This window comes from Melopsittacus undulatus, chromosome 5, assembly GCF_012275295.1.
Source record: "Melopsittacus undulatus isolate bMelUnd1 chromosome 5, bMelUnd1.mat.Z, whole genome shotgun sequence".
Lineage (NCBI taxonomy): Eukaryota > Metazoa > Chordata > Aves > Psittaciformes > Psittaculidae > Melopsittacus > Melopsittacus undulatus.
In genome coordinates this window covers 37,586,408-37,613,943 of record NC_047531.1, presented here as the reverse complement: position 1 = coordinate 37,613,943, position 27,536 = coordinate 37,586,408, and the positions used below count along the sequence as shown (strand labels likewise).

Below are 27,536 nucleotides of genomic sequence, written 5' to 3'. Positions count from 1 at the left end.
GGAAGGCGTGTCTAGCCGAGGCGGGCTGGCCGAGGCCGGCGGATTTAGCAGGAGAACGGTGGTGTTGAAGGCTGTGGCCCGGCAGCCCCTCGCTCCGCCATGCCCGTGCGGTTCAGGGTGAGGCGAAGCGGGGCTGCCGGGCCGCGGCAGGGGCGGCGGGGTGTGTGTATCCGTGTTTGTGTGTCCGTGTGCGCTCCCCGGTGGGCCGGGCCCTGGGCGAGCGGAGTAGCGACCTCGGCGGGTCTCTGCGGCCGGTAGGAGGAGGGCGGGGGTACAGCCGGTTCTAGGGTACCCTCGGTGAGGGGGGAAAGGGGAGACCTTTGCGTTAAGGAGCTAATAAAGACAGAAGCAGTTCAGTCGTGTCGGTGACAGCGGGTTCTGGCGGTGTTTGTTACTGAAACTTTGTTCCCTTAAAGATGTAAACAGGTTGGGGTTTTTTTTTGGTTTTTTTTCGTACTTTTTGTGCATGAAGTTATTCCGCGCTTTTTTCTCCATAGCAATCAAGTAGTTTTTGCTCTTCGGAGGGAAGGTAAAGAGGGGCTGTTTGCACATGCATACCTGAATCCTGCTGCGGCCTTGTTGGGTGTTTTTCCCCTTGGAGATCGGTTGTCAACAGACGCCGGGAAGCAGGATGTGCACGGGTCACTTGACAGACAACTTTCTGTTTGCTGCAGGGGCTGAGTGAATATAAGAGAAACTTCAGATGGAAAACCCCAGAGTTTTGTAGCCCGTCCGAGCAGCAGAAATCCTTGTGGGCAGGACTTCGGTCAGATCAGTTTGGTAAGCAAATGCCCTGGAAAGCTGCCCCATTGATTGCAAATCCGAGCTGGCTCTGATAAGGATGAGGCGGGGCTGCAAGCCTAGAAGGGTTTTCTGTGATTGGGTGCATGGCCACAGTGAGCTGGTAAAGTTTGCAGTTTGTGCACCTTATACAGTTAAGATATATTCCTGCTCATAATTTAGAGTATGTCTTTGGATGCCATATTATTTCTACTTTTTAATGTTAGTGTTACTTTTTAAAACCTGAAAATACATGGTTTCTAACATGCAGCAACCAAGTCTCAAACATGAAGCACTCATGCAGTGTTAACCCATGCAGGGTGTGTAGAAGGAGATACTGGGTTACCTGTGGAGCATGGAAACAGTAAGTAAAATTCTGTATGTAAGAGGAGACTGAGCTGGGGCAAAGTTGCTACAAAGTAAAATTGTTATGAAAACCAACAGGGACAGCTAACTGAAAAAACAACAACAACAAAAAGATGAGCCTTGAATGGAAAAGGTTGTGGTGCTGTAATATTGGAGTTAGGGGTTGTAGGCATTATTGTGGCAGGAAAATGCAAGGTTGGGAAGTAGAAGACAAAGGAAATGGCATCTGGATTCAAAAGGAGTTAAGGAGTAGGAGTAAGCTGGAGGGTGATGACAACTGCAGTGCTTTGAAAAGGAGCAGTAAAAAATAGCAATTACTGCAGTAGCAGTTTTGCAATCTAGTGCAACTGCAGTATGCAGTCTATGTAATTGAGAGTCCAGTATATTCATTCCTAACAATATAAACGTTCCAAATTACAGCCTGGTAATTAAGAACCAACCACTGGGAGTTGGGTTTGTTTTTAGTTGACATGCTAGACATTTTAATAAATAATCTTCCTAATTAATATGCTTTATATGCATTACTGCTTTTTTCTGCAGTGCAAGATTACTGCAAAATACATATTTTTTTTTTTTAAATTTTGCTTTCCCTAGCACGTGGATCTTCCTGTGGGTACCTGTGTAAGTTCCACAACTTATGAACATTTAAACATATTAACTTCTTTTCCAAATTGTAATCAATGCTTCTTTACCAGTCAAACTAAACTGCAAATTTTGCAAGACTTGCAATAAAGTCATAAGTTAGAAATACAGAAATTTTACCTCCTCATGTTGTAGCAGTCTTTTTGCACTTGGTGTAGTTTTCCTACATCTTGTGTTCATTTTCACTCCCACCTTTTTTCTGGCCTTTTAACCATCTACGTCTTCAGATGTCACTCTTGGCACCTCCTAGGAGTTGCAGATTGTCATTGATAGTTCACTTACAGTTCTTCTAGTTGAAACACATGTAGTTGGCAGTTTTAAGGATGACTTTATCACCCCAAGAAGTTAACAGCTGCAGGTACTCTGACTTCCTGATATTTTTCCAGAGTTTTTCCACTGGAATTGTTTCCTACTACCTGTATGTATAGGTAGACATCCAAACATTCTGCATCCCTTTCACCATGGTTTGTTCTCTCTTTTTCTATGTGGATTTTCATGAGACAGAAGTTTCTCTCTAGCCTAGAAAGTGTTTCATTAGTCAGTTAGGGGCCTTTGCTTATTTTTGTCACAGCTGAGCACTTTACAGTTGGATTATGATTTCCCACTTTAAATGCTTTCAGTCATTCAATCCTATTCTTAAAATAGTGGGATAATTTTATGTTCATCTATGTTTGCCAAGGCCAGCAGTTCTTTAAAATAACTTGATAGCTGGTTTTGTCACAGTCTTTTTACAATTTTGAAGTTATTTTGGTGCTTATACTGTAAAAAGTCACCAGCTACCTGAGATGGTTTTAAATCAGAGTTGTATTACATGGGTAAGGATCTGTCACTGTCTTGTCACTATCATCAAGAACCTCTTCAGAGATACTGTGCATGTGTAATGAGAAATGTTTCTGGCATACTCTAGCATTGCAGATTGGTTATTCTGTATCTGTGTTAACCACATTCTTTTACTGGCTGTGTTAGTTTTATTGTTGTTCAACTCCTAGAATCAGTTTGCAAAAGGTTGTCCTGTGGCCATATTTGCTCTATAGGGTTTTATCCAACATGGTCCTGGAGCACCATGTTCCTGCCTCTCTTTAGTGGAAAGGAAAGATGTTCACAAATAGGAAGAAAGACAGAATTTCACAGCTGTGCTTGTAATTCATAGGCTGTCATTGTTCAAGGATATTAAAATAGTTTTTTTTCTAATAAGTTGTATGATAAACTTATGGCATCACTCTATTACAAGAATAAACTAAGTCTTCAGTAGAATGTTTTTATTAAACCTAATATGTCATCTTCAGGAATCACAAGAGAACCAAACTTCATTTCCAAGAAAAGGGTGCCTTACCATAATCCACAGATTTCAAAGTACTTTGAATGGACAGCAGATTGTGATTTGAATGACCCACTTGAAACTGAAGCTCTTAGGACTGCAGAGTTGCACACAGGCCACAGCAACAATGTGAATGATGTGAACGGGGAAAATACTGAAACGCCAAAAGGACCCAGACTCCCCTTAGAAGTTCGATCACATTCAGTAGATTCGAGAGGTGAAACAGCTCTTGCCCTTGCAGAAAACAACATGAAGAAATCACCATCTGCAGCTCCACCAAATCGAAATGAAGGCTTTTCACCTCCAAAAAAGGAATTAGAAAAAATGGGTAATGGGGTAAGGGAAGATTTAAAGTTTTTTTTAATTGGCCAGTTTAGAAATTATTAATCTTATACTTGAAATAATTCAATGCACATACATCAGCCTCTGTTGTCTAACTCTCTTCTTAGTTCTGTATTTTGATATTCTATGTTGTAGCTTTGTTGTCAGGAGAACAGTACTTATGTGACCAAATTTTGGTTCCACTTATGTCAATGGGAATTTGCCCTTCATGTGACATCACTATTGATTTCACTTAGACAAGGTTTTAGCCAATTCTGTATTGTTGAGATTGTTTGCTATAATGAGAAAATGTACTTTGCATTAATTTAATTTATAGATCCAAACCCCAAACTGTTGGTTTGAAAGGGTGCATTGAAAGATACCTGGCTTGCCAGACATTGTAGGAAAGGGAACCACCAGTGGGGTTTTTTTTCTTTGTTGTCAGCTTCACAGAGTCCTTCAGAGGAAACCAGGCATGAATATTCCACATTTATATACTTTCCCTAGAAATTCTGAATATCAAAGCCAGTTTGTTTGGAAGAGTCCTCATGAAAAGTCACCGATACTTGCAGCTGAACAGGTAACTTTAAAGAATCTAAAAAGTAAATGAATGCTTTCTTTTAGGTATCAGCAAAGTTGCTTACCTTCCAAGATTTCCTTTCTTCCACTTCTGTCAGGGGAATGACAAACGTGAATATTGTTACATGATTTTTTTTTTTACTTAATATACAAAAGTACAGTATAATTAGATTTGTTTCCTATTATTCTTTATTGTAGTCAGGTCTAGTTACTCATTCTCTTTATGCTTGGTTGTGTTTTGTCCTTTATAACAGGACCATTTTCTTCTTTTTGCATTAATTTGCCTTAGGGGCTCTAAGATCCTACTCAATGCTAGCCCTCACTTTTGCTATTTTTATGTTGGGTAGTATATAGCTAATAACAGAGGCATGTTCAGGTGTTCGGTGTTGCAACAACATGTCTTGCCATTGAAATAGTTCAGGTTTCACTATTTATTCTTATGGTCTTTTATGAGTTACCACAGTTTCTTATTCAGTCTCTATTTCTGTGCCTGTACACTTCTGAGCCCTAAAGTGCATCTGTAGTGTTTTTTTCTTTCCTAAGAGCCACTTATATTTAAAAGAGGAGTCTTTTGATTTTATGATACTCTTGTGGCACTTTAATATATCTCATGAGTTTTTGAACTTTGTAGGATTGGAAATGCTGCTGTTTCTAATCAGACCACAAAGAGTAACTCTGGTTGTGAGACTGCTTTGTGTTTTCAGTTCACTGTTACTGGGATCAGGACTTGGGAGAGTCAGCCTGTCTTTTGGTCATTTTACAGTATAAAATAGGCACTTCTGCTTCTATTTTGTCTTCTGTTTCTTCACTAGGAGCATATACATTAGTGGGATTACTACAAATGATGTGCTTTCTTACACATTTCATTATTGATGCTTGTGAACATTGTGCTGTTTCAGAAGAAAGACTAAAATCTAAAAGAGCAAACTTTTCACAGCTTATACAGAATAAAAAGCTGTAAGAGTAAGTCTGTAGGCACTGTAAATCATAGGATAAATAAAACTTAGAGAAAATCCTAACGTATAAATATTTGGAAGTTCTAAATTTAAGATTAGAATTTCATGATAAGAATTACACATATTAACAAACTGATATTTGGGGTTTTTTTTTGTTGATATAATAGAGAATATATCTGAATACTGAATAATGGCAATACCTTTCCCTTGAAGAGATTCTGTGGAAATATCAGTTACCCAAGTTAGATTATAAGTCAGACCTAAAGTCTCATAGCAAAGCTGGGGAAAGCATATGCTTGTGACATATGGCATGGCCTTTTAATTCAGCACCCCATGATAAGATGATACCTGACCACGTATTAGGCAAATTCTGTCTTCTTTTATAATACAGTATTGGCTGGAAAATAGTGGGTAGCTCAAATTACTCAAGCCTTAAGCATCCAATTCTAAAACACATAACAGTTGTCTGTTACTTATGGACTGCACATGTGCTGAGGACTCATAGGAAAATTTAATGGCATATGCTTGAAAAAATATGATCCTACACGAAACTGTGAAGGTGAACTGTCTTCCCAATTGAACAAAATGTCTGTTGGTGAACTTCAGTAAGAACAATGTTTGACCATAGGTTTAACTGTGTCTGACTTGGTCACTTTTTAATGTGTTTTTATCAGATTTAGTTTGTTTTCAATTTGTCCTAGGAATTAATTAGTCTGCAGATGATATATTTGTGCACAACTGTCTCTCTGGTCATACATGAGTTGCATTAACTGGTTAACTGATTTTGAAAATTTAGCCTTAAGGTAAGCAAATCACACCTTTGTTTGTTTTCTTCCCTCCCAAGGTTATTTGCAACACAGGTAAAACTCCAGCAATTACTTCCGAAACTGCATGTGAGGGAAATTTCAAAAGGTCTCCTCCTGTTAATGGTCCACAAGAGAGAGGTGGTTCAGAAGAGAAAGACTTCCCGGTTTGTGAACAAGTAAATATTTCCATAAAAGAAAGGCATTATATACTTCTGTCATTTTGATTTGTTCTTTTCTAGAATGTAGGGGTGAGCTTATGTTGAAGTTTTTAGTTACATTTTAGAGCTGGGCTCAGTACTGGTTTTGCTATAAAAGACTAAAAATAATAACCCTCTGCAGCTCTATTTGCTCTTACGGGTTTCTGTAGTGGGTTCTGTAGTTTCTGTAGTGCATTTGTTGAGTTTACAGTGACATTTTCAGTGTGTTTTTCCTGGCACCCTAATTTATGAGCGTTCAAGTGGGTTTTCTTTTTTTTTCTTTTTTTCTTTTTTTTTAATTGAAACTTGCTTTTCAGTCATTAGAGCAGTTTCTGAAATGTCAGTCTCTGATTTATACTCTTACTGGTACCAGCTTAGTCTCTTGGTATGCGGGAGGTCTGGATGAGGGGGTCTGGAATTTTTTGGCTCTCATAAATCAGACACTGTGTGAATAAACCCCAATATTTTGATGTATGAAAGATGCCACAGTTAGAGCTGATTTTCAGTCAATAGTTGTAATTTGAAGAAACGTAGAGGAAGGGTTACAATTCGTTTCCCTTTGTCTTGATAATTTGAACGGTAGAAAGGTAATTAATTGCATTTAGCACTAGGCTGTAACAGGACCTTGTGTAGCCTATGTAGGCTGTGTTACTCAGTTCAAAACATTTTTAAAATATATGTTATGGAAGTAATATGGTTGTGTGAGGCCTTGCATATCCTTGTCTTGCTGTTGGCTTGGAATAATGGGTCTGGCTGTTTCACCACATTCAAAGATAAAGATGATTGTTGACTTGGAGGCTTCGTAATTTAAAACTGAGACCTGCCCAGTGCTTTAAATCTCATCTGGGAATAAAGAATTTTATGTCTCCTTTTACCTCTTTTGGAAGAAGACATGAGGCTTTCAGGAAGCATTTCTTTGTTTTTAATGCTGGAAATTCAGGTTATGTTTTCCCAAGAGAGCTAATAAAGGGAAAGAAGAGAATACATGAGACGGGAATTTTGGTGGGAGTGTCTAAACCACTTTTTGTTTATATACTGATAGCTGTATTCTGATCTTGGAAAAGTTTTTGATAATTTTGGTGGGATTTTCTCTTTATTTGTTGTTGGGTTTTTGGTTTTTTTTTGTTTTTTCTTGAATCTGAAAAGTATCTGTGAGGATCTCTTGCAGAATCAGAAATCATGCGTGAGATTTCCGAGAGGATAAAATAAGAGAGGAAAAAAACCTGTCTTTGATGTCAAAATTGAACAGGTCCATTCGACCTTTTATAAATGAGAGTGACAGCAAATTAAAAATTTGTATTATAATAAATTCATTTATATTGCTTCATTATTAAGCTAAGAGGTTTGGTGTTTAATTTTTGTTTTGTTTCGGTTTTTTTTTTTAATCTTATTACAATTCCAGAAATACACGTTAAGTCTTACACAGCTCAGGTTAGAATGCACAGGTATTATTTTATTTATGTGTTTTGTGTTAAATTCATTTTGTAAAGTTTACAAAGCAGATTACCTAACTAACTGAATGTTGCAATCAGGATCTTAGCTTTGGTATTTTGCTAGTTTATGTTTGTGTTAACAAAGGAATGTAATATCCTTGGCTGTATTAAGTGTGCTAAGCAGCTAACTAAAAATGTACTTTTTGTGAAAGCTTGATGTCAAAAGGAGTACAGGGGGATTCAGACTGGTAGCTAATGTGGTATTTTTAAAATTATCTTTGCCTTAGAGTAAGAGGGAAGAACCGTTTCAAAAGCCAGCAGAAGATGCAGCAAAACAAGGGAAATCAGAACAGAAACATCCTAAACAAAAAAATAAGCAACATATCAATCCAAAGCCCCTCTCTTTACATACAAGTCGTGGGTATGTATAAAATAGGAAAACTTAGCCTAGTGATTAGGTGTACAGGAGCCTAGTACTTCGAACAATGGACGAAATCATGCCATGCTGCAGTCGCAGGAGCAAATGCCCCCTTGCAGTGCTGGGACTGAGTTTCATGTGGGTACATCCAAACCTGTTAATTTCCATCCCCTTCTCTGTGAAGTGGAAGTGGAAGCTTTCTAATCATACTCATTTAGTTGAACCTTCTGATGCAATAATATTACTATCAATACATTTAACATGAATGATATTAAATTGTTGCAGTGCAGCTAAACTTTCAGTGAGTGCTTTGGAAGTTGTATTCACCTTTTAAACTGCTCTCCTGTGCTTGCTTCATGCCTTAAAACTGTGATGATTGTACTTGTCTGCTTTTTCTAGTCTGTATCACCGTCTGTCCTGGAGTAACAAAAGCAAACACATGAGGTAAAGGGAAGTAGAGAAATTGTTCCCATTTAGGGTAATCTGACAAGCATGGAAATGAAATTGTATGTTACTGAGTGCTATCAAAGTATCTTTTTCTTTTGCCACATTCCTACATTGCAGGAACTGAATTCATTTCCATTTTCCACATATATGAGATACACCAAGAGAAATAAAAGCCCACAATGGATTCAGGTTTTAAAATGCATAAATTAATTTATCTCTCCTGCCTTTGTGCTTAATGTATGTCCCAGTGATTGCTTTCATTCACTTTCTGTTAGATTAAAGTTGGGAGAGTAGACTTACCTAAGTCTGAATGCTGTTGGATATTGGGAGATAATTACACAATGATCACTCAAAATTCTGTGAAAATTTCTCTGTGAAAATTTTCATAAAATTTCTTCATGAAAAAGTGAGCGGAGATAGTATGGTTAAAATGGGTGACTCTTGTTTTCATAGCTTTTTGATGTAGAAGATAATAGTCAATTTTGCAGTGAGTAGTGTGTAAAGTTCTAAATATTTTGCCATGGCTTCATTTCATTTAAGGAGAAATTTCTGCCTCTTACGCCTTCGGTGTGGTAGCACAAGACAAAAGTTTCCAAACCTTCACTGGGCAGATAGGTGTCAAAATGTACAAATTCTCAATATGCAGACAGGACTGTCACTTTTTATGCAAGCCGCATTGTGTGGCCTAAATTTGCAGCAGAGTGACTGGCATCAAGACACAGCAGTGATGTGGTTTTGAGCTAATTTATTAGTTCTGCAACCAAAACTGAAGGAATTCTGTCAGTTTTAAAGAAAGGGATGTATTGAAAGAAATTTTGAACATAAAGTGTTTGGCTATTTTTTTTAATCGGTATATTTCTTTTCATAAAAAGAAATTTTTATGAAGTGCATTTTACTCTCTGACTTCAGGCTTTTATGATCCATTTCTGAAGAAGGACTGAAAAAGAGGGTTTTTTCTCTCAGTGCTGAATATATTAATAATGTTTTAAAGCAAGATTAAAACCAAAAATCTCTTCAGATTTAAGCTGATAAATTCTCAGTTCAGTGCTGAAAGACTTAAGTATTGCTTATTGCCTGCTATAGGTTAGATAATGGTAATTTTTCTGTGTATATGTGTGGCAGAAAGGAAAATGGATCCATCTTTTCAAATACCGAGGCCTTCTGTAAATCAAAGCCAGTAGGACATGGATGAATTATACTGACCATTGTTCTGGTAGTCAGATGTTTCTAGCCCCAGCAGTTCACCCCACCCATATGCAGAATGCCTTTAGAGTGGAGTTCATAGAAGGAAATGTCTCAGACACATTAGTGCCAAACTAGGCATTTTTACTTAAATTCACTACCATCAGTGACTTAAACCAAGATGCTGCATTTTGCATTCAAGTAATTGAGGCTTATGCGTGTATTGTGTTGTGCAGATTTGGCTGTCAGGGCAAAAGCTTCTGACAGAAGGGCTGTGAGGAAAAAAAACAGGAGGAGTAACTACTTGAAGAGCCACCAGTAGCGAAAGAGACTTTTTCTCACTTTCCTAGTTGTGTTGTTACGGATAAGTTGTGGTTTTTCACATCTTAGCCCTGGCATTTTAGTGCAAGTATACTTAGGATTGTTGATATAACTTAAAAAGTGTTCTTAGAGAGTATTCTGGATATCAAGCTTTATTCTTTCTGTCGTTTTTTCCTCTTCTCATTCTTGATCTCTTAGGAAGATGAACACTGAATATAGGGCAAAATTTCTGTCTCCAGCCCAGTATTTCTACAAAGATGGAGCGTGGTCTCGTATTAGGAGTAAATTTCCCAACCAGGTGAGTATTCTTAAAACATCTGAAGCCTGAGTATGATCTGTATTTTGATTTATAGATGCAAAAGACTTTGAATTATGGTGTTTATAAGATATAGTTTTGAGATTATAATACTCCCAAAGGTGAGTATACAAAGGCAATTAAGTTCTCTCAAGTCAGTATAATGTAAAGTAAGAAAAAGAGGAGGTGCTCTGACTTAAAGAATATATAAATGTGACATCTAAAGTGAGGGAGGAGTTCTGTTTCCCTTACAGTCAGAATCATTCAGAACAGAGTGTTGGAGCAGGTAACATCAGCATTGATGCTGAGCCAGATTTTAACAAGCAGATTTTTTCAAATTGTACAATTGGATGATGAGAGATTCCAAGGGAATAAAAGGAAAATGCTGGCATATGTATCAGCCTAGGTCAGGTTGATAGTCACGTTCAGTTTGTTAGCTTGCCGTGCTGAATCCATTCAAAACAGTCATCTGAATTCATTCCTACACAATATCAGATTGAGAATTTCTCTTGCAAGTTTCAGCCAGTGTAAGTATTTTCTTGCAGATTGTTCCGTAACTGTGATCAGTGTTATGTAAGAACTCCCTTGACAGAACTCTCAAAATGCTGATTGGCTTCAGTACCATAGGATTTCTTAGCAGTGTTATTGCACATGATTTCCTAAAAAATCAGTACTGTTAGCAGCATGCTAAGAAACTGCTAGAGCTAGTTCTGCAACTGTTAGTTTTCACTGAATTGATTTAGGCTTCTCCCAGCTTATGGAGTCTTTGTGAGATGCTGTGCTGCTAAATATTTGGCAAGTACCTGAAAGCATGAGTTTCCTTGTCAGATGGGACCAAGCTGATGTGTAAGGTAGAACTGCAGCAGATGGCTCTATGGTGTTGAGCTTTGAGATTGAAAATAACATTCTCTGACAACTGCAGGAATAATGTAGCATTCAGTTCTGTGTTTCTCACTGGACTTAATTTAGTAAGTAGTTTTTAGGCAAAAATAAATGTATATTTAATGCATGCAAAATACTCAGTGCAAAATGGGTCTTAAGACTATAGTGTAGCATGCAATGATTCATAACCAGATTTTGTGTATGCATGCATAAGGTAATCCATTCTGTGAAAACAGCCTCAAGATGATATTGGAGGACTAAAAACGAGTGACATTTTTATTTTTTATATGTATTGCTATATGGTTTGGGTTTGTTGTAACTAAGGCTGTAGAATATTCTGAACTATTGCATGCAGCCTGAGAAAGTGGTATGCAGTGTATTTCTGTAGAAGATTATGTCATTTTTCTGGTATGTAAGACTTTAATTTGGAGACTGGCTGCTGTATCAGTAACATTCAAAACAGTCAGGAGCAGTGCTCAGCTTCAAGAGCAACTGACTAGTAAGCAAGTAAAGGGAAAGGGATGCCTTGCCTTGTAATAGATTGTAGCACAGCCAGCTGGGAGGAGTTACTGCAGTATAGTCAAGGGAGAGAATGAGAAAACTGAAAGTGGACAATGGATGTTCTGCTTTACCAGACATGATCCTTTATGGGTTATGTTTCAGAGATTTGCAGCATTTCAGAGTTTTTCATTAGTTTCAAAGAATTTTGCAGCATTAATTAGATTGTATGGGAAACCAGTAAATGATCACACTTTAGATAAGTGTTTAGGATTTGTCTGACTTTCCATAGAGGTTTTCTTGCTGACAAGGGAATTGTAGGAAACTGGAAACACTTGGCAGTAGGCATGAACAATTAAAAAAAGAATTATTAAGATTTTAGGGTCTTCTGAGTGAAGTTGTGGTGGATAGCTGGAAGAGCCAAATTAATTTTAAGACTATAATAAGGAGTATTTTATTGATGACAAATGTGCTTAAACTATAAACACATTTTTGATTACATACACATTTTTATGTATGCATGCCTACCTTACATCCTAGTATGAGCTCATATAGAAGAGGCATTTTATAATTGGATTTACCAGAATTTCTCCTGTCTGTTAGACTTGAAGTTCCATGCCTGAGCATATGTCATGATTTAACCCCAGTAAGCCGGCAGCCCCACACAGCCACTCGCTTACTCCCCGGTGTTGGGATGGTGGAGAGGATTGGAAGGATAAAAGTGAGAAGACTCCTGGGTTGAGATAGGACAGTTCAGTAGGTAAAGTAAAAGTTTTTTGTGCAAGCAAAGCAAACCAAGGAACTCATTCACCACTTCCCGTGGGCAGGCACATGTTTGGCCATCTGCAGGAGAGTCCGGCTCCATCACACCTAGTGGTTACTTGGGAAGATGAGCACTGTCACTCCAAATGTCCCCTGCTTCTTCTCCCAACTTTATATGCTGAGCATGATGCCATATGGTGTGGAATGTCCCTTGGGTCAGTTGGGGTCCCCTCTCAGCTTCTTGTGCACCCACATCCTGCTTGCTGGTGGGGTAGGGTGAGAAGTAGAAGAGGCCTTGACTGTGTAAGCACTGCTCAGCAATAGGGAAAACATCGCTGTGTTATCAACACTGTTTTCAGCACAGGTCTGAAACATCGCACTGTAGGAGCTACTATAAGGAATTTTACCTTAGCCAAAACCAGTACAGCTTATCAAACTAGTTTTGCTAGTAGACAAAGAATAATATTTAGCTTGTGTAAATGTGTTACTTTGTAGGATTTTTTTTGTATGGAGTTTTTTGAATTTGCTATTGTCTTGTTAATCTTTTCATATGTATGACAGATGGATATAGTTCTTAATAAGAAGCTTTTTGTGGGGGTAGTGAAAGCAAGGAGCAAGGTTAAAGCTTGGAATTTTCTGGTCTTCAGGAGAGGTTGGAAGAAAACCAGGGTTGCTTCTTAAAACATCTAATAGAAGAATAAAAATCCTGATAGACCCAATTCTTGGCCAGGCATTTTTTTTTCTGTTTGCAGCATCCATCAATACTTTTGTTCTAAGAACTACAAGATGGCATCAAGCATGGCTAAAATAGTAGGTCTGAATAAAATACTTCATTCACAGTTGAGACATAAGAAAGAATCCAGTCAGTTAAGAAATACGTTAACAGCAGATTAATAAAAGTTTGCATAACTTGAAAAAAGTGTCAAGTGCATCAGTTTTATTATAAAGCAATGAAAGTACTTTGGCCATTTGTGGTATAGGCTGCCCAGCGGTCCTTTTGGTTTCTACATGATTCCATACCTGTTCCCATACTAGTGCACTGACATGAAATGTTCCTCAAAGCTGTATCTAACCTCAACATCTGGTGGGTTCTTGACACCCCTGCCAAAGGAACCTACAGAGCAACTCTTGCTTGATGTGGTTATTAGATGATAAGCTCTGACTGATCCAGTCTGGTTGTTCTCTTATTTGGGACCGCACATGGGTAACTTTGGGTACAAAGCAAACTAAGTTCTGATCCCAAACAGGCAAATCATAGAATAGTTTGAGTTGGAAGGGACTTTAAAGATTATCCAGTTCCATCCCCCCCTGCCACAGGCAGGGACACCTTTCACTAGACCAGGTTGCTCAGAGCCAGAGATGGGCAGCCACAGCTTCTCTGGGCAACCTGTGCCAGCGTCTCACCACCCTCACAGTGAAGAATTTCTTTCTAATATGTCACCTAAATCTCCCCTCTGTCACCTTAAAGCCACTTGCCCTTGTCCCTGTGTGACCTTGTAAAAAGTCCCTCTCTGGATTTCTGTGCAAGTCCTGAAAGGCTACTAGAAGGTATCTGGAGCCTTGTCTTCTCCAGGCTGAACTACCCCAGCTCTCTTAGCCTGTCTTCATAGGAGAGGTGCACCAGCCCTTTGATTCTCTTTGTGGCCCTCCTGTGGACTTGCTCCAGCAGGTCTGTAATAATACCGATTATTACCATACCATAATAGAATCCTGGTATGACCTTAGCCATAGCTATTACTCCTAGACTGCTACTCTGCAATATATTATTAAGGACTGCTTTCCAGCAGTTGAATGAAGAAATCTCTTTTAAGTTATGGTTTTGAAAAATTAATGTGGGTAATTCATAATCACAGTAGGGGGCTCTGGGGCCTGTGTCCTTCTGAGATAATGCTGCCCCTGAGTCACTGAAGGAGATGGTTGTCCTTTGTACTTCACAATTCACTGGAGACATAGCATTCTTCCCCCCCCTGCAGTGTCCTGTTGCTCTGGATTTACATTCCTTCTGTTGCGGCTATCATAATTAATTTTTCATTCTTCTACTTCAAGTGAATAATCCAGTAAATCACTTGCACCTCAAACTTTAAATTCACCTCGTAAAGTGACAAGCACATATTTTTAATGGGCTGTTTTTTGCAAGCTTCTCAGGTTGAATTATGGGATGTTAGCTGGTGTGGGCTAAGTGGATTTCTGTCTGCTGTATCCAGTTTCTTTTAGTGGGTTTAGCGGAATTTGGCCAACTGTTCCTTGCAGGAAGAGCAATGTAAAGTCTATCATGAAAGAAGAATAAGAAAAGCTATAAAACTGTGCTAGAGGAAGTGTCAGTACTACTTTCCTGCTCTTTGACAAAATGCTTCCTGTGAACCATTTTTTTAGTGAGCCAGAACTCACAAAGTATCACAAAGTTATTTTTAATAATTTAAACATAAAAGTTTTGTTGTTGCTTTTTCTTCCTTCACTTTAATTGTGTTTGGGTGAAGGACAGAAGACAGTGTGAGTGTTTAAGTAGTATTAACCATAAAAGTGATTGCGTATAATTAGGAGTATAATGTCTGGAGAGCTTCGCTTTTATTTTTTTAAGACTAAACCTGACATCTGAAGAGTTTTGTGTCTCATTCTTAGTTACTGGTTGTCTAGAAGGGAAATTTTGATATTATATCTCAGATAAAATAGCACTAAGAATTCTCATCAGCTCCTTGCTGAGCTAAGATTAATGTAGCTAGAGACAGTTGCAATGTTCACAGCATAGAAACTTAGTATTACACATGCACATAGATCTGTTGACTTGAAATAATCATGAACTAGCAGTGAATGTATTTTTGTGTGCTAATGCTTAGAAATCTAGATTAATTTCCTCCAGGTTGGCAAAAACTGGTGAAACACCAGTACTGATGTACTTCTTTTACAGCTTTCTACTGAATCTCAGGGAGGCAGCATAGAGCTATGCTGATAGGTTTTTAGTATTTAATTTCTTACTTAGATTGAAGTTACAAGAATGGTAACAACAATACAGTGCTGAGAGAAAAATAAGAATTTTTAAAATTATTCTGTATTCTTCTCTTTAGGCTTCTCAAAACACCCTAAATTCCATGTGGTATATGGAGGTTGGTTGCATCTATATTCCTGTTTTGATGTTTGGAGCACTGTGTCTGAGTGCTGATGGGAAAACTAGAATCCAGCACAAAACTTATTTGTAGTGGCTACATAACATTTTGTGCTCTTTGAATGAATAATTGACAATTTTGCTTTGGTGACATGGCTCAAACACGCTTACTAAACACACCCTTTTGTTGTGTTTGCTTTCTTTTTGTTGCATTTACTGCAGCATGCAATGTTTGTACTGTGAATGGCTCTGTATTGTAAGTAATTTGCTTTTCTCCTGTAGCTGCTACTAGCTAATGCAGGTATTTTATAATAGCCTGTTGGTGAACCTTAAACAAGCATGCAACTTATGAAACCTTGGTGTGTAGGTGAAAGAACTTCGAGAAAGAGCAAAGGCGTACAGGCAGCAAGTAGAGGGAACTCACTTCTCCCGAGACCATCTCAATCAGATCCTGTCTGATAATAACAGTCTTTGGGATGTGTCCTCAAGTTCAAGTTCAGAAGAAGGCATCAGCAACAACATCAGAGCACTAGATCTTGCTGGGTAAGTTGTTATTCCTGCCAATTATAGTGCAGCTTTGAAATGGAGCAACATGATGAATATCAGCTTAGCATAGCCGAGAGGTCTTGGATGTTTGACTGGAGTCAAGATGTGATAGGGCAGGATGCTCAATAATCTCATCTAGGCCCCCTTTTGCCAGAAGTTGGGCCAGATGGTGTTAAGAGGACCCTTCCAACCTACAATTCTGTGATATGTAAATTCTCTAGAACAGATACAGGCATTTACCTTTTCATAGATACATCTGTCAATATGTGCTCAAATGGAAAATGGGGTACAGTCCAGTCTTCTGAAAGGAGAGAAGGTTGCTCCTTTATAATTCTTCACAAATGCATACTTAGCGTGGCAGCCTTAGTCTGTCTCATCAAGTCTGGAGGAATTTCACACTGAGTCATAATGATGTAATACTATTCTTTCCACTGGAATGGTATGAAATATGTTTTGCCTATTGAGATATTATCAGTGTTCTTGTCAGGATTAATTAATCTTGTGGTTGAGTCTTAGGCACTGTTTAGTGGAACTGGAATGGTGTACTTCTGTTTTCTCCGTCCTTTGAAGGCGATCAGAATTGGCCAATACTGCTAGGAAAATTCAGAATTGGTATTTTAGTAAAATATAAAGACTATTGTTGAAGTAAGGAGGACAAGAAAAAGCCATTTTTGTCTTATTTGAGATCTGATATTTAAAACCATGCCTTACATGCCTGTGTCTGTAGACCACTTACACTGCCATACATGTACTACTTGTCCTCTGTGTGAGAGATCTACCATTTGCATGCCCTAATAAGGGCTGGAGGATTACATGTAAAAGGGTATTTATTACACTATGTGTGATACTGAGTATGGTGTAATTTTTTTGGTTTATCGGTTTGTTTTTTTGCCTGTAAAATGCAGATCCTCGTACTGATCTCATTTCTGTGCACTGGGCTAATTTGCACTGATTTCTGTGAGCAGTTGAGAATTTAACACTTTCAAAAAGTTGTGCCTAAGGAGGAGTCATCTAAACTGTTTGCCTTTCAAAATTGTGCTATCAGATGTCCCTTTATACTGAACTTTTTTTTTTAGTACTTCTGATAATCTAACTTGTTGTTTAAATTGGAAATAGAGCCCTAATTTTACATTACATTTTTTGAAATGATAATCCAAAGAGAATTTTCACAGAATCTAGTTTGAAGATGGATTGTGCTTAACCATGTTAGAACTTCAGTGGAAATTTAACCATTCATCATGTCTACTCTACTATTTTTTAATATCTGAGATATACTTTTGGCAGAAAGGCTGAACTGGATTTGTTCTACATAGACATGTATATCATGCAAATAGATATGTGTATATCATGCAAATCAATGGTATGAAACACTGTGTTCTTTGTTACCTAGAGTTTCTGAAAAGGAGACTTCACCAAGCCCACAAATGCAGGAGCAGCCTGACTCAAGGAAACAGCCACAGCAGGACAGCACTGAGACAAAAGATGTGTCTGATGCTTTAACTGGTCCGGTCAAAAGGCGTTTAGTTTGGGGTGAGCAAGAAGGTACTGAAAAAAGGGAGAATCACCAATCAGCAGAAGAGGGAGAAAAAGAAGATGAACAAGCTGCAGTTGTGGCTCAGCAGTTAGAAGAAAACAATAAAAATGCCAATGAAGACAAGAAAATAGAAGGGTAACAATGAACATTTTTGTGATGTATATATAGAATCTCTTCCTCTAACATCTCAGAAATTTGTAGGTTAACTAATCTTTGGTTTAAAATCATATTTACTTAAGAGAGCATAAGTTGGTGTGACATTACTTTTGTTTTTAATAGTATGACAAGAAATGAGAAAGTCCAAGGCATTAAGCTGGTTGATGAGAATGGATCAGTCATTACAAGTAGGGGATTTCTAACTTGCAGGACAGAAGTTTGTAGAAGTGAACAGTTCTAATGTTCTGGGGTTTTTCTTCCAAAACTATAAAATTTGCAATGTGGGCCTCTTAGACTGTTCATTACACGCCAGCCAAGTGTACTGAAAATTAAAGATCACAATTTCCTTCAGATAGACCATGTAGGATTGGTAGGACTGAAAGGATAGAATACATGCTAGTCTTGTACTTAAGCATCTGTTTTTCTTAAACCTTGGAATCATAGAATCATAGAATAGTTTGGGTTGGAAAGGACCTTAAGATCATCCAATTCCAACCCCCCTGCCATGGGCAGAAACACCTCACACTAAACCATGTCACCCAAGGCTTCATCCAACCTGGCCTTGAACACTGCCAGGGATGGAGTGTTCACTACCTCCCTGGGCAACACATTCCAGTGCCTCACCAGCCTAACAGTAAAGAGTTTCTTCCTTATATCCAATGTAAACCTCCCCTGTTTAAGTTTGAACCCATTACCCCTTGTCCTATCACTACAGTCCCTAATGAATAGTCCCTCACCAGCATCCCTATAGGTCCCCTTCAAATACTGGAAGGCTGCTATGAGGTCTCCGTGCAGTCTTCTCTTCTCCAGGCTGAACAGCCCCAACTTTCTCAGCCTGTCTTCATATGGGAGGTGCTCCAGTCCCCTGATCATCCTCGTGGCCTCCTCTGGACTTGTTCTAACAGTTCCATGTCCTTTTTATGTTGAGGACACCAGAACTGCACACAGTACTCCAAATGAGGTCTCACGAGAGCAGAGTAGAGAGGCAGGATCACCTCCCTCAACCTGCTGGTCACTCTCCTTTTGATGCAGCCCAGGATACAGTTGGCTTTCTGGGCTGTGATTGCACACTGAAGCTGGCTCATGTTCATTTTCTCATCAACCAACACTCCTAAGTCCTTCTCCTCAGGGCTGCTCTGAATCTCTTCTCTGCCCGACCTGTAGCTGTGCCTGGGATTGCTCTGACCCAAGTGTAGGACCTTGCACTTGTCATGGTTAATCTTCATGAGGTTGGCATCAGCCCACCTCACAAGCATGTCAAGGTCCCTCTGGATGGCATTCCTTCCCTCTAGCGTATCAACCAAACCACACAGCTTGGTGTCATCAGCTGAGGTGCACTCAATCTCACTGTCCATGTCACTGACAAAGATGTGGAACAAAACTGGTCTCAACACTGATTGCTGAGGGACACCACTCGTTACTGGTCTCCAGCCGGACATTGAGCCATTGACCACAACTCTTTGAATGCGGCCATCCAGCCAGTTCTTTACTCACCGAGTGCTCCATCAATCACACTGATGTCTGTCCAATTTAGAGACAAGGATGTTGTGTGGGACAGTGTCGAACCCTTTGCACAAGTCCAGGTAGATGACATCAACTGCTCCACCCCTGTCCATCATTTCCATAGCCCCATCATAGCAGGCTACCAAATTGGTTAGGCAGGATTTCCCCTTAGTGAAGCCATGCAGGCTGTCACCAAGCACCTTGTTGTTTTCCATGTCCCTTAGCATGCCTTCCAGGAGAATCTGCTCCAAGATTTTGCCAGGCACAGAGGTGAGACTGACTGGTCTGTAATTCCCAGGGTCATCCATTTTCTCCTTCTTGAAAATGGGGGTTATATTTCCCTTTTTCCAGTTGTTGGGAACTTCACCTGACTGCTATGATTTTTCAAATATGATGGCCGGTGGCTTAGCAACTTCATTCACCAGCTCCTTCAAGACCCGCAGATGGATGTCATTAGGTCCCATGGACTTGTGTATGTTCAGGTTCTTAAGATGGTCTCGATCCAGATCCTCTCCTACAGTGGGCCCAAAGTCTTCGTTTTTACAGTCCCTGTGTCTGCCTTCCAAGACTCGGGTGCTGCGGTCAGTGCCTTTGCCAGGGAAGACCGAGGCAAAGAAGCCATTCAAAATCTCAGCCTTCTCCAAATCCAGGGTAGCCAGTTCTCCTGATAGCTTCTGGAGAGGGCCCGCCTCTGTTTTTTGTCCGCTACATACCTATAGAATCCCTTCCTGTTATCCTTAACATCCCTAGCCAAGTTTAATTCTAACTGGGCCTTAGCTTTCCCAGCCTGGTCCCTATCTTCCCAGGTAACATCCCTGTATTCATCCAAGGCTGCCTGTCCTTGCTTCCATCTCTTATAAGCTTCTTTTTTCCTTTGAATTTTTCTCAGCAGCTCCTTATCCATCCAAGGAGGTCTCCTGGCCCTCCTGCTGCACTTCCTTCTAGTTGGGATGCAACACTCCTGAGCTTGTAGCAGGTGATCCTTGATCCTTGATATCAGCCAACAGTCTTGGGCCTCCCTGCCCTCTAGGGCTATATCCCATGGAACCTTACTAAGCAGGTTCCTGAAGAGGCCAAAGTCTGCTCTCTTGAAGCCCAGGGCAGTGAGCTTGCTGCACGCTCTTCTCACTGTCCTGATGCTCTCTAATTTGACCATCTCGTGATCACTGCATCCAAGGCTGCCCAGGAGCATCACATTTCCAGTGAGCTCTCCACGGAAAAAAAACAAAACCCCACCAAGCTGGTTGGCCATGCAGAGAAGCTTAACCCCTGCATGTTATTTAAGTCTGCTTGAGAGCTAGAAATGAGGCATTCTTTGTCTAAATGTCCTCAGAATGTCTAGCATGCAGCGATAGGTTCAGGTTTTTTGTGCAGTGTGAGTATGCCCCTACCTCCTTTTGGTGTTTCTGGAGGAAGAAGACAGAAGTGGTATTGCTGATTTATTTAATAACCTGGGGGCTAGAGGAGTCGCATAAATGTGGAATACTTGGTTTCAGTTCTACCACATTGACTAAAAAGAGCCAAACCCACATTCCCCCCTCTGAGCTGGCAACTGGGTTCTAAGATTTTCTGGGTGAGTGCGCTTTCCTGCTCTCCTGTTGAGTCTGCTACTGTGTAGCAATACATTCCACTTTTGTTGGGACAGAGGGAGCCTGTCTTTGCAGCTTGAGACAGTTTATATATGTTACCCAGTTACATAAAACAAGAATGACATAAACTAATACTGGAGGGCTGGAATCCAGGACTTCCTGTTGCAAGCACATGTTTTGGCTACAGGCTCTTGGTGTTTTATGACCCCAACTGTCTTGCCCTAGGCTTCATTGTAGGAATGTATTAGAAACAAAAAGCTCAAGTGCAAGACTCTTGAGTCCTTACCTAATCCTTTAATCATTTATCCTTTTTTTTTTTTTTTTTTCTAGTGAGAATGCCTTAGTATTGAATTCTTCTGCAGCTGTATCAGATTCTTCTTCTGTATCCTCAAGGACAGGAGGCAGGCTTCCAACCCCGAAGCTGAGAGCACTTGGTGGAGCTCAGAGGACTCATCATGATCTCACTACCCCAGTTGTTGGTAAAAAGACTTTTAAATGCAAAGTAGTATTTCTGGAATTAAAGGGGGGGGGGGAAAAAAGAAAGAAAGACATGTATGAATGAATTTGTTAGGTTATTTAAGCTAATAAAGCTTTTTTCATTTTCTCCACTGCAATAGGAGGTGCAGTTCTAGTGTCTCCTCCTAAATTCAAGTCTTCATCTTCACAGCAGAGAACACGAGGTTTAGGAGCAGACCCATCTTCAGCTAAGCAAGGTGCAAGAGAAGCTTCGAAAAGAAGGTCCTTCAGGGTGAGCCACAAAAGAGACTTACAGTTATGCATTTTTGGAATGTGCTTTTTAATTAATAGCAGATAATTTATTTTTTTTCTTGAGTTGTCACCTACTATTCCAAAATTCTCAGCATCTGTGATGAAAAAAGGCTGATGTCTGAGTGAAGAATTTATTGGGAGGCATCAGGCAAAGGAGTTGAGGCTGTTGGAGTAAGATTGGATTAGCTCCGTTTTGTTTTTTTCTGCTACATGCACAGGATCTATTAAAAAAACCCCAAACAAAACAAAAAAACCAAACCAAAACCACCCGCCCCCCCAGCAAAATGCAAACACACACAAAAAACCCAAACCCAAACAAACAAAAAAATCCTGCCACATTAAAGTTACTGACATAGGACACAGTCCAAATTCCTTGACTTGGAAGAAATTCAAGAAGGGTTAGGTGCCTGTGTACAGGGTGTGCCAGAATAGCTTCATTCTTGCTTTCCTTGACTTCTGTGCTTCTTTTACTTTGCAGCTTGCATCATTGATAAAAGAAAAATAGAAACATTTAGGAGTCATTTAACTGTCTTCCTCTCAAAATTGTGGGTTGGTTTGTTGGTTTTTTTTTTTTTTAGGTCAAGTTATGCTTAGTCTGTGTTCTACGAAGACAATGAGCATTTTGCTGCATACATCCCTGTAGTATGTTCTGTGATGGAAGCAGACACAGTTGCATGAGGAGTTAATGTTGATTTAAAATCTAAGAATAGTTTTTTGCTGTGAAGCAAATCAGCTTTTGGTTTGACCTGCCTAGATTACTTTCAAATCACATTATTAGGAATAGATTTTCTTTTAGCAGTCTCAGAAGCTTGAAATACTTACTTTTCTAGTACCCTCATGAGAAGTGCAATGTAACAGTGTAAAGCCAACATTTTCTGTATGTGAGCATCTCTGCTGGAAGGCGGTATATGAGGTGTTGGCTTTTTGTGGGTTTTGTTTTTTGTTTTCGTCTTATTATTTTCTTTCTATTGTGTTTTAGCCTGATGCAGAAATGGAAGCTGTGCCACTCCTTATCTCTCCACCTGCTGGGCTGGGAACTTTGGATCCTCTGCCACTTAGACAGGATCAGTGGCCTCCTAACCGGGTTTCTGATCAGCAAGCTCCTTTTGCTTCAGCCCGTCAAGGGTTTTCCTCTACAACTTGTGTGCAGAAGTCACCCAAAAGCTGTTCTATGCCTTGCTGGAGTTCCTCTCGTCGTATTCAAGGGACTCTCAAAGATCCAGAATTCCAGCATAATGGTGGGTTTGGGGTATTAACTGCCGATGTTAGATTGCTGCAGGATAAGAATAGCTACAATGCAATGCTTGGACCAAGAGAGTGCTGAGATTACTGCCTTACACTCTACGAAGAATGTGTTGCTTGTAAACAAAAGCTTTTCTACTACATGTTTAGTCTTGCTGTGGAAATGTGTACAACTTTCCACATTAGTTTCAGATTCCATTAGTATAGTTGTATTCTAGTGGTCTGTTTTCTAATTTTGTCTCATTATTTTTAATAAGTACTTACTCATTCTGATAATTAACTTGGTTTAGCATGAACAGTTGTAGTTTTTGAAGTTTTTATGCTGTAACTAGATGCTGTGATGCTTTTCCAGCTGCAGTTATCAACAGCAGTATGTAACTGGGTACCTTTATGGTATAGTATTATTTTGCAGGAGTTGTGGATATCCAAGAGATAAGCTCCTTAAATATTTCTGCAGGATATGGAAACAAAAAAGCCATCTATAGATTATTTATTGGGTATTGAGAAAAGCCTTTTCTTGGCTGAGGAGGAATTCGTGCTGGCACAATTCAAATATCTTAATGTTTGGGGCCACTGGGGATGTGACAAATAAAAGGATTTTTCACTTCTTAGTCAAAAAAAAGTTTATGTGCTTGACTCCATTCCAGAAAGAGTTTCTAGAGCTGCTTAAGGTCCCACAATTTTCAGTACTTATTTTATCAGGATTGGCTAAACTGAAGTAGTATTTCTGCTCTAGAATGGAATGAGTAGTTGTCAGGTTAAATGGGATGTTGAAATCCAGAGACTTTCCTCAAAAGGAGGTTAGAATCGGTGCTATGTTCTAGCTCTGCACCTCGAGTTCACTAAGTGCAATTCACTAAGTAACGTTGTGTCTAGACAACACTTGAGAAGTATACGGTAGAATAAGTTTATTTTACCTCAATTTAAAGGAGTCTGGTGGAGGTTTTTGTATGTTTTCTGTTTATAAGACTCATGTTTTAGAAATAATGTTGCAACATTTAAGAATGTTGTAAAATGAAATATTATACTTTGTCTATTTCGAAAGGATTAAAAACTATTCCTTTTATTATTTTTTTTTTTATTTTTTTATGTCTTAGGGAATGTTGGCAATCCAAAAATGAGATCATTCCAGTTACCCCTTCAGGAAAGAAACTATAATGATGAAGGTATTTCTTGTCCTGAAGTATTGTTGTATATCATGTATATATTACCTAAACTAATTTTAACTTTTGCACTAATGTGAGAGGTTTCTGAATGCAGTAATTCATACTGGTTTATTTGTTTGCATGAATAACTACTGCATTGCATTATATTTCATCAAAATAATTCAAAAGTGTTCATCCTAATAATCTCAAGCAGGAATATGAAGATATAAATGCGACCTAAAATTAAATAGACCATAGTGGCTCAATACGGTTACTGGAGCTTGCTCAGTTCTCCACCTAAAATTGTTTCTTCCCCGCATGTTTTTAAGCCTTTGTGTAATAGCAACAGAAGCAAACTGCAAAATGCTCACAGCTGCAGTAACTTTGGATGCAACTTAAAAGGTACCACAAATTTTAAGATAAAGATTTTGCTTGTAAGACTTCAGCACCAGATAGGCAGCATAAAATGATTCCTTTGACTTGAATTTTCACAGCTGTTCCTCTGCTGAGACTCTTAGGGGTACTTACGGCATCCTGTTATTCTGATTGCTGTTTTGGCCTTTTTTTCTCTTTACTGTAAACTATCTGGAGGAGCAGCCAGTGCACAGCCCACCAGTGCATCTTGGCCTTTTTGTGGGCAGACACAAACTGTTCCAGTAGTGTGCGTCAACTAAAGGCACTGTAGCCTTATTAGCTTGAGCTACTGCTGTATATTGTTTCTTAGCATGGTGTATGAGGTTGAGATTGGTGTGGTGCTGTGCTAGTTGCAATCACCTGTGTTTGGTTTAGATTAGAGTATGGGCAGAGCAAGTTCCTATCTGTTTGCAGTTTATTTATAAATACAACCCAAGGCAACCAAAAGCTTTTTTTCTGTAGCCCTTATGCTTGTTTGCTCCTTGGTTTTAACCAAGGTTCAGACTGATTCTCTATTTTACTCATTGCAGTTGTCTGGAAAATGTGTGGGCTGAACAGACGGCTCAGCCAAGCATCTGTGTGTCTACATAAACCATACAAAATCCTATAGTACTTTGCAGCTTCCCACAAGCTTGCTGCACACAGGCTAAATGCTATAACTGCTGTTTCTTTTTTTTAATTTTTTTATCTTTGAGCTGAGTGATGATGTATAAGCTTTCTAAAACAGGTGAAGTGTGCCAGCTCACAGATATTTCATATGTCCAAATTTGTTCACGTACATACAAACCTGGGAGTTATTCCAATGACATGTCTGTCTGCAGAAGTGCAGTTAGCAGTCTTCTCATACATGGGAATATAGCTGTTACACACAGTGTGAGAGCCTGTTGTGGGCTGCTTGAATCACTGTATTTCAAGAATTTACAAATGCTGCTGCAAAGTTAATTGAAACACCAGCAAAGTACAGGTTCTGTTTGGGTCGAGTTGTGGAAATTTGTGTTGTTTCCCCTAGGGAGGGCTGGAAAGTAGTGATATAGTCCTTTTTAACCTATTGCTGGAGAATGGGTGTAATTAAGGTCATTGTTCATAGAGGGCATTTCTGCAGTAGCATAATATATTGCTTTATCAGAGAAGCAGCAGGCTGCTTAATTTTAAGAGTTCTGCTGGATGAAAGTAGTTCCTGTATTCAAAAGGAAGACTTTTCAAAAGTACAATTTTAAAACATGCTTCTTGTCTTTGTATTAAACTTCCTGTTTTCTTCATAAGACATGTTTCTTTTAACAGCCTGTGGTGCACAGAGGAGCTCTTTTGGCAACTTAGGCTATGGTATTTAGTCGTGTGTTTTTCTAAGGTTGTCTGCTTTGCCTGAAGCAGTGGGTTACTTTCATGAAAGTGTTACCAGAGTCTAGGCTATACAGACTTCAGTGGCAGAGGAAGGATTTCTGAAATCTTCTGATGCAGGAAAGTAAATGCAGAGATGACTTGGAGAATCTGGCAATTCCTAGGTGATCACAGTGATCTCATTATGGAGTTTATCAAGAGTTGAGCATGCATAACTATGTTAAACTTAACTATCATTGTAATAGTTTTCTAGTGAGATTCTTCTCCAGCATGTCAGTTACTAAGTAATAAAATTGAGATGCATTGTGGTACTATTTTAGCACCCATGGTGAAAGAGGGCATAAAAATATTTGCACTTTTGAAGTCTGCCATGAGTGTCAACTATGTTTTAATAGGTATATTTAATCTTCCTATTTACTTTTCCCTTTGTTGCTTTCCTTACAGATGACAGGTTGTCTCAGATCTCTGCTCGCTCGGCAGCATCTAGCTCACTTGCATCTCAGATACTGGAACGAGCTCAGAAGAGGAAGGACTTCTGGGGCAAGACATAATCTCTCCCACCTATTGTATAGAAACTGTTCTATAAAATGATTTATTTTTTTATTGTTTGTAGTGTACATTTTAAAAAAATTGTGACTGTAGATACCATGCATCATCCTTTCACTTAGCACTGATATGGCCCAATTTTTAGGACTTGCCATCCCAATTTAAATCTTCAATATTTAAACCAGTGTTGAAAATGTAGGTCCTTTATATCTGAGAGTTAAATCTTCACTATGACACAACAGCCATGTGGTTTGGGTTTTGTTTTTTGTTGTTTTTTTTTTTTACTGTGGCACCTCTTGAAACCAAGATAATTATTTTTTTTATACAACCCATGTGTAGCTTGCCAAGTTCTGCTGCAGTCATGCAGTATGACCTGAGGGCAGTATTTAGGGGCAACACCATCATTCATTACATGCCTCAATTACTTGATATTAATCAGCTGTCTTAAAGGCAACTGTAGTATATTTATTTATGTTACTGTATGAATTGTCAGTACAACACAGTGCTATAACAAAAAGTTGCTTTTTCTGCTTACAGCTTTTAACCTGTTACCAAAATAATCCTTCTTTTTTCTTAATGAAGCTAACATGGAACGTACAGGAGTTTGCGAAAAGGACACAAAGTGTTAGGGTTTGTTCACTCTCCATTTTTTGTGGCCAGGATGACTATTAGAGTTGAGTTTGTTGGGGGTACTTACGTGAACATTTGTCTTTTTTTGTGGAAAGATCTTTGTTTAGTGCTGATTTAAACTTCTCTAGAAAAAGCAACCTTATGCAGTGGCCTTCCCCACCCCCACTTCAGACTCAGGTATTTAGGAGTAGTTGATCTCTTAAAGTAAATTCAGAAGAATGTTTTTTCCTGACTTTGATGTTTTAATTACCTCTCCTAGTTGCCTGTTTCTGGAAGACTGACATACTGTTGTGACTGTCACAGTGAAAAGTATGATTTATGCTGACAGCTTGTTTTATCTTTCTAAGAGATTAAACAACTTGAAGTATAGGAAATAGGTGGCTAGCAGGCAGCTTAGTTCTTGTGTGGCTTCAAGTGTTAATATTACTTCATTTGAAAATTTTATACAAGAACAATTTGAATTTTGTACACATTTACTTACATTTTGATTTTGTATACAATTATGTATGCATATTACTGAAAATAAAAATTGATTTGTTTCTACTCAAGTTATCCTGGGTAAATTCATGGAACATACTATGTTGGCACTTACATGTTCAGTTCTCTATTTTACCTGTTCAGCTGGGATATTTGTGGACTTTCAAAAGACAAGAAGCCACCCCATTTCTGGTTTTCAGAAAGTTACTAAAGCTGGATATGTTGATACTTGGAATTATAATGGCTACAAATACTTGTCCTAGATATTACAACAGCATATATGCCAATTTTGCTTACAGTATTGAAGCATGAATCTGGTGCATCTAGGTACCTCTGAATTTGTTG

The 27,536-nt window shown here is 39.0% G+C and overlaps 1 protein-coding gene across 4 annotated transcripts; it reads left to right on the top strand.

Moving 5' to 3' along the window:
* The first annotated feature begins 15 nt into the window (after positions 1-15).
* MDM1 (Mdm1 nuclear protein) lies at positions 16-27,257 on the top strand. Of its 4 annotated transcripts, none has more exons than XM_031043277.2 (15): positions 16-117; positions 675-780; positions 3,075-3,442; positions 3,873-4,007; positions 5,807-5,932; positions 7,686-7,819; positions 9,965-10,064; positions 15,266-15,304; positions 15,671-15,846; positions 17,240-17,518; positions 20,962-21,110; positions 21,249-21,379; positions 22,379-22,637; positions 23,739-23,807; positions 25,983-27,257. In XM_031043277.2, the coding sequence occupies exons 1-15, from the start codon at positions 100-102 to the stop codon at positions 26,087-26,089; spliced, it is 2,196 nt and encodes a 731-aa protein (XP_030899137.2). In that variant the 5' UTR covers positions 16-99; the 3' UTR covers positions 26,090-27,257. The 4 variants fall into 4 exon arrangements, with proteins under 4 accessions (XP_030899137.2, XP_030899136.2, XP_033919270.1 ...); XM_031043276.2 differs by having other exon boundaries at positions 5,807-5,944; XM_034063379.1 differs by lacking the exon at positions 15,266-15,304.
* Positions 27,258-27,536: the final 279 nt, after the last annotated feature.

Excerpts from the sequence above, each read along its gene's own strand:
- MDM1 (XM_031043276.2), top strand. Across the intron at positions 3,443-3,872 it reads TAGAAAAAATGGGTAATGGG|CTTCACAGAGTCCTTCAGAG; the intron begins GTAAGGGAAGAT and ends CTTTGTTGTCAG. Across the intron at positions 15,305-15,670 it reads ATTCCATGTGGTATATGGAG|GTGAAAGAACTTCGAGAAAG; the intron begins GTTGGTTGCATC and ends CTTGGTGTGTAG.